Source organism: Antrostomus carolinensis, unplaced genomic scaffold (assembly GCF_000700745.2).
Source record: "Antrostomus carolinensis isolate BGI_N321 unplaced genomic scaffold, ASM70074v2 scaffold2283, whole genome shotgun sequence".
NCBI lineage: Eukaryota > Metazoa > Chordata > Aves > Caprimulgiformes > Caprimulgidae > Antrostomus > Antrostomus carolinensis.
The window spans coordinates 35,040-41,626 of record NW_010304284.1 but is presented as its reverse complement, the minus strand read 5'-3'; the positions used below and the strand labels follow the sequence as shown (position 1 = coordinate 41,626).

At 42.5% G+C, this 6,587-nt stretch overlaps 1 protein-coding gene across 1 annotated transcript in view; it reads right to left on the bottom strand.

The window, feature by feature from the left end:
* Positions 1–1,093: 1,093 nt before the first annotated feature.
* The window catches only part of ITIH5 (inter-alpha-trypsin inhibitor heavy chain 5), a gene marked incomplete at its 3' end in the record, with an annotated part of 38,971 nt that continues 33,477 nt past the window's right edge, over positions 1,094–6,587 (bottom strand). The window contains exons 8-9 of the mRNA XM_010164376.1: positions 3,856–4,027; positions 1,094–1,403 (exon numbers count right to left, since the gene is read on the bottom strand). Coding sequence (XP_010162678.1) covers positions 1,094–1,403; positions 3,856–4,027 — 482 coding nt within the window. The remainder of the gene's footprint in view (positions 1,404–3,855; positions 4,028–6,587) is intronic.

Below are 6,587 nucleotides of genomic sequence, written 5' to 3'. Positions count from 1 at the left end.
CCAAATGACAAATGAGTTTGCCATCACTGAGCTTGATAAACAGTGAGCTGTTTATCAGAGATGTTTGAACAAGTACTTGCAGTGGCTAGGTTCCTGTGGCCCAATCAATCAGCACATCTTTCATTTGCCAGGGAATGCCACTTGCTATCCAAAATGCATGTTCTGAGAAGCAAATGACATAGGTGAAGTGGCAGATGGATCTACAAAATGCAATTTAAAAGGAAGACACTCTTGTCCATGCGTAACCACCACAAAAAGAAAAGCTCTAGTGAAAAGTGCATGATCTTATTGCTACAGGTGAATTAGACACTAACTAGGTAAGAAGTTTCTGCTCAATGACTGTCTCTTTTTTGGGTTCTGAGGTTCAAAACACTAACATTTTGGGAGTGAAACCCAAACATTTTTGCCTGGAATTGACACACTGCTTGACATTTTAGCCAGAGCTGTGGTTCAGATACCTTTTTGCTGTTCCTCACTAGGGTCTCCTCTTGGACTACAGCTTCCTGATCACAAAAGAGGAACATAATCACTTGTCCCACTGAATTATGAGGATTACAGGAAACTCACTAGGAGTTTAGGTCACAAAGAATGAGGCAGTGAAGTGACTACATCCCCGAGTGACCTTGTGTATTTTTCATAGTCAAATATTTGGGAGTTTGGGCATAAGGTTATCTTTTTCAAAACATAAATAAATCATTTTCTGTCCCAAATTGGGATCTTCACTCCTGAGACCCTCATGCTATTTATGTTGTCAATTTGAAGTGAACAATGTATCCTTTCCTCCCTCCATCCCCCTGCGGAGAGGTGGCACTCATGCCTCTGATCTCTCAAGGTTTACATGCCCAAAGAAATGATCTGAATTAGGGAAACAAATGCCTTGTTCTGAGGGGCTGGGAAGCTCCAGTGCAGCTCAGATGGTCTGCTAGGGTGGAGACAATTTCTAGGTAGGCATCCTCAGTCTGCATCTCTGAACCAGAGCTGAGCCTCAGAGAAACTCCCATCTTTTGCTTTGTCTCCTTAGAGGATTTTCCTTCCCAAAACATTTGCCCAGAGGACCTGATGCAATTATAAGCACAGAAAAAGCAGAACAAACCCTTTGAGATGGCTGGCTGCATCCTCATCCTCCTGGAAATGCCTTGTCATGCCACAGTTCTCCAGTGCCATCCTCTCCAGCAGCTTGTGGTCTACGTCATTGCCAATGCCAATGGTGAAGAGGCAGAATTTATCACGGATGGCATCCTTGGTGTTGCTGAGGATTTTGGACGACTGTGTTTCCCCAACAGTGGGCCTCCCATCCGTGAGGAAGATGATCAGAGAGACGCTCCTGGCATCAATGTCGTTCTGAGCAATGTAATCATTTAGCAGCTTTGCACCAGTCTGGAGAGCACCATTAATATTAGTCCCTGGGAAGGTACCAAAATGATTAGCTCATTTCTCCTTCTAAGAGTGGTAAAAATAATTTCCCTAAGCTCCCTTTAGTGTAATGACAGCAACTCTGTTCATTGGGATGTTCCTCTCTACATGAGGTTGCACAAGCCCTTTAACTTAGTTCAGCTGTGGTACTCAGCACCAGTTTGGGACAGGTGTTTCCAGTCTTATGAATTGAATTATAAATTGCAGTTTATTATATGAAATTGCTGTAACCTTGAATGTTTCAATGTACAATAACCAGCCATGGTAAGCAGAGTCACAGCACATACCATATCCTTCTGGTACATTAAAAAAAACACCCAGTTAAACTGAAATTAGGGACTCTCCCAGATGGTATCTGAACTGGGAAAACAAGTTCTGCTCATTTTGTCTGAAGGGCACAAGATTTGAAGAGAGGAAAAAAGCCTTTAAATAAGAAAACAAGTTGTTGGGTCTGATCTTCAAACCCTAGGGGCTAACAAAGTTTAAAGGGAAGAGAAACGGCTTTGTTAGCTGAGGAGTGTTTTCACAAAACAATTGGCTAGTGAAGAATGGAGCTGCCTGAAGTGGGGAGAGAGGGACAAAACAGAAAATAAATGAGGGAATAGATGTACTTTAGAAGAATAACCATGAAAAGTATTCAAACCTAATGTGTATTCAGAAATAAAGAAAGCAGGAAAATGAGTACAGGTATCTCCTTGCTCCGTGTACTTCTTGTGCTAGTCAAAGGAAAGAGGGATTGGGTGTGGAACCTTTGCAAGATTAGTAAATCTGGGTTAAAAACAGCTCAGGCACCTAGAAATTGAGCATGCACAGCTCCAGTGACTGCAGCAAGACAAGGAACAGGAAAGGGACTAAGACTTCTGGAAAGTCCTCAAAATCCAGACTGTGGGTTTTTTGCAAAATGGTTTTGAACCAAACCCCTGCACCTAAAAATCCTAATACTCTCTCAATCTCCATCCAGATCCAGAAAGAATTTTTCTGAAATTTCAGAAAGAATTTTTTCCCCAGAAAAAAAAAAAAAAAGAAAACCATCCCATGCAGCAGATGGTGTCATTTCAAACCCAGCCACATCAAAGCCATCATCACTGAAAGCTGCCTTTTGCCACATGCACAAATACTTAGCAGCAATATTTTGTTTCCATTTCTTTGGTATGTGAGTATGACACAGTGGTGTAAGCACAGCACGTTCTTGGTGTGTGATCTGTGAGCCCGAGTACATTCATTTCCACTGGAAGATGTTCAAGCAACAGCACTTTTATAGGGAAAAATGCAGACTTAGCCAAAACTAAAGGACCACTGGCCCGTGCTGGAGAATCACTGCACCTTTTTACCTGAGTTAATAATTTCCTTTAATTTTTATTCTCTGTCATGTTCATGGGCAAACTCAGCTGGTTCCTGCACAGCTCTTTTGGCAATTCGGGAGTAAAAAGCTTTGTACTCCCAGTTTAGTCCCACTATCAGTAATTGTTGAACTGGGCAGGTCCCTTGACCACTTCCTAAACTCTTCCTCTCACAATACAAACAGTAGAGCAAACCATCCTGTTTGCTGTGGTTTTCCATCAGAGAGTTTCCTTTGCTAGGAGTGGTCACTGCTCAGGGGCAACCATAGGAAGGCCCTGTCTGACCTTCAACCAGCAGTGACTGCTCGCGTGGGGAAGGATTTGCATAGGTCATTTTGCAGCTCTCTGCTTACCTGGGGTGCGCTCAGCTAGGATGGGCACAGCTGCCAAAAGATGTATGATGACAAACCTCACTATGTTTTGTTCATACCAGTGTCCATAGCCTCATAGGAGACCACTAAATCAATTTCAAAATCATGACTGCACTCTGCCACTGTTCTGGGGTCTCCTCCTCTTCCCTTTTGGGAACAAGGCACAAGCAAAAAGGAACAAGAAATTCTTAAATGTCGTTCTGGCTGCCTCTGGGTAGAGACAAGTAGAAGACAGTACTAGGTGAGAAACTAGCTCTTGTAGAAGGCAATCCCACAGCCCACACTGGGTAATCCACCTCTGGAGTTTCCAGCCCAGACAAAATCACGTGCCTCCTTTTACACAGGCTTTCAGAAACTGCACAAGTACTGACCTTGTGTGTTCCTTCACCAAGATATGGTATTTTTTCCTGTGTCCTCAAGAAATAACCTTGGGAACTTTCCCATTCTGAGGGTCTCAGTAGATAAATGGGAGAATGGGCCCAACTTGGCTTTAATATCAAGTCATATGACTGGATCTGGCGACACCTTCCCATCGCACACACAGATAAAGGGCACCATATTCTTCTGTCACATAATTCTGAGTGGAGGAAGGGAAGGGACCCCCTTGTCCCATGACCTAAGTCCCAATATCTTTTCATTGCGACATGCTTCAGGACCACTTTCACCACTCGCCATTCTGGTGTAGTTAACTGGATAGCAAAATTAATACCATTCACATCTCTGGATCATACCTCCAGTAGGTGACATGTTATGAATGTACTTTTTGGCATCTCTTATATTATTTGGAGTGACTTGCACCAGCCGGTCCTGCTGCCAGACCTTTATTCGGTTAGAAAAGCCAATGATATTGAAGTGGTCTTCAGGCCTTAGGTCCTGGAGAATTGTGAAGAGAGCTTCTTTGGTCTAGAAAGAGAAGAGAAAGGAGACCAGTAGGCACAACTGTCACTGCTTTAGTGGGCAAGAATTTAATTCTTGAGATGTTTACTGATCTTATAGATATTTCTATACTGCTAGTTGGGCTTATGAAGAAAATTGGGATGTCTTTCCCTGTCTCAAGACCTGATTTCTGTGGTGTCAGGTGCTATGTACATAAGATATGAAAGAACAACTCCTGCCCAAAAGATCTTGCAAAGTTGTGACACAGGTTTAGACCTAACTAAACCTAAAAATCATGCATAACAATTAGGATAAAAGCTTCCAGTGACTGGGAGTACCATGCCCTGAACTAGGGGTTACTGAAAATGTTGACTAACATCAAAAAACTCATGGAGTTCTTCTAAAGCCCCCTAGACTTGCAGTAAGCTGTAAGTGACATAGTTAAAAAGGTACTTGTAAGTTGAAATACTTCTAAATACGTCAAGGATGCACATGCTGTGTTCATAATTAGGATACTGATTGATATATATACATAGTCCAACAAATAATTCCAGCAATTCACAACTGTTTAAGCTAAAATGTTCAAATGACTAAGATATAAAAAAAAGTCCTGACTAGTCATTGCAGATTCTACCTGATAGTCAGTTTTGTGCCAGGCACGTTGTTCTTCCAGCAACATGCCAGTGTTATATAGCTCTGCTGTTCGTCGTCCTATGTAAATATAGGCATAGAGTGAGGAAAGCTGGTATCAAAACCAATTCACAGTGAGAGAGGTTAAGGTTCCTGGGTGATGGGAAAGACAGACCACTGAGAATAAGCCAACAGGAAGAGTGCAGATGTGTCCAGTTCTCTCCAGTGTGAACAACTTTGATTTAGCAGCCATGCAGCTGCATTCACATGGAGACAAGCTTGAGCTTAGTAAAACCAGCTGAGAGAAGATGCCCAAAAGCAGCCTGCCCATGCAAACATTGCTTATATTTGAATGCAAAACACATAGGAGGAATATATGGCAGTATCTCTAAGTAAAGGGATCAGCAGCTTCTCAGCTCTGCCCCTTCTTGGCCACCATTAAACCTTTCAAATTGCAAGGAAAGCTATGAAGGAAATAATATGGTGGATTTAAAGGTTTCTTTCATGCCTATCAGGGCATGGGAAGGGCTTGTCCAGAAAAAAATACAAAAGGGAATCAGCAGTGCTGGAAACTAGATGTTTCTAGGCCTGATGTTGCTATGTAAAGACAGTTTGGGAAGGAGCTCAAGGACTGATCAAGCTGTGTCATCAATATCCCTCTGGATTCTGCATTGAAGCTGATGATGCAACTGCAAACAAATTACCCACCACAGTGGAATCTCTAATCCTCCCATCTGGTGACTTGGCTTCCAGTCCATCTGAAGTTAAGGGGAATATTTCCCATAGCTTTAAACATTTTGGAGCCAGGTCTGTAGTCCCTCCCTGCCTGTTTCTTTCCTCTAAACCATTTTCCTCTATAGGGACTGCAGGATTCATCCCTCTGTCTGCTTAGCTGGAACATAGCTCCACGTCTCGCCACCATGCATTTTACAAATGTTTCACAGATACTAAAACAAATGCTGGTGGAAGAGGCTCTTTCAAAGAGAAGGGGAGAACCCCGCTAGGTTCACATCATGATGTGCACCAAATAAACCTTCAAGAAGATGAATGCCTGTCCTAAACATGAGGGCTGTCTCCCTAGTCTAACAGTCTATAAAGAACTTGCCAAGATGAGCTAAATCACAGTTATTTGAAAAAAAAGAGGAAGGTTTTATGCTTTCTCATGTCCTCTTTTACAATAAATAATTTTATAATATCGTAAAAAAATACATCAGGTAACACATGACATCACCTTGCAGAGGGACCCTCAAACATTCACAGACCCATTTTACAGAAATGAAAACCGAGGCATAGACTACTTTAGTAATTATGAAAAGGTCACAAATGGAGAGCTTTCCAAAACTTGGAGTTTCCAGCTCTCTATCCAGTGGGCCAAACTATCTCTCATGGATGCACCCAAGGGCAAAGTAGCAATCATACAGTGGAGAAAATTCGATTTATTTCCTGATAACAAGAGTGGCCCATGCATATGGTCGTCAAAAAATGGGATCAAAGTGAGCAGGAAGTTAAAATGGAGACGCTTCCATCCTGTGTGAGTGTGATCAGGCCTTCATACCAACCTCTGCTGAAGGAAATTTTGGGCAGGATGTTACAGCAAGAAACAATGAGCTCCCCATGTGCAACATTCCTCCTCCACTCCCTCCCAGGGTAGGCAAAGGGGAGAAACAGAGTTGCCTAGAAGCAACGATTTGGAGGGAAACTCCCCAAGTCTCATTATCCATATTATAGCTCTGATTATAATTAACATCACTTAACCTTTCCCATTACAAAACCCCTCTTTTCAGTTTTTTGCAGCTCTGTCAAACTGCACTTTTCTCAGAGGGATTTATTGGGCTCAAGCAGCTCTCTTGTTTCTGAGAGCAAGGCAAGAGGAAAAATACATTTGCTTTGGCCACCTTGCAGGGAGAATGCATCTCACCTCCAGTGTGCTCAGAAATTGCTTTTGACATTCTTGTCT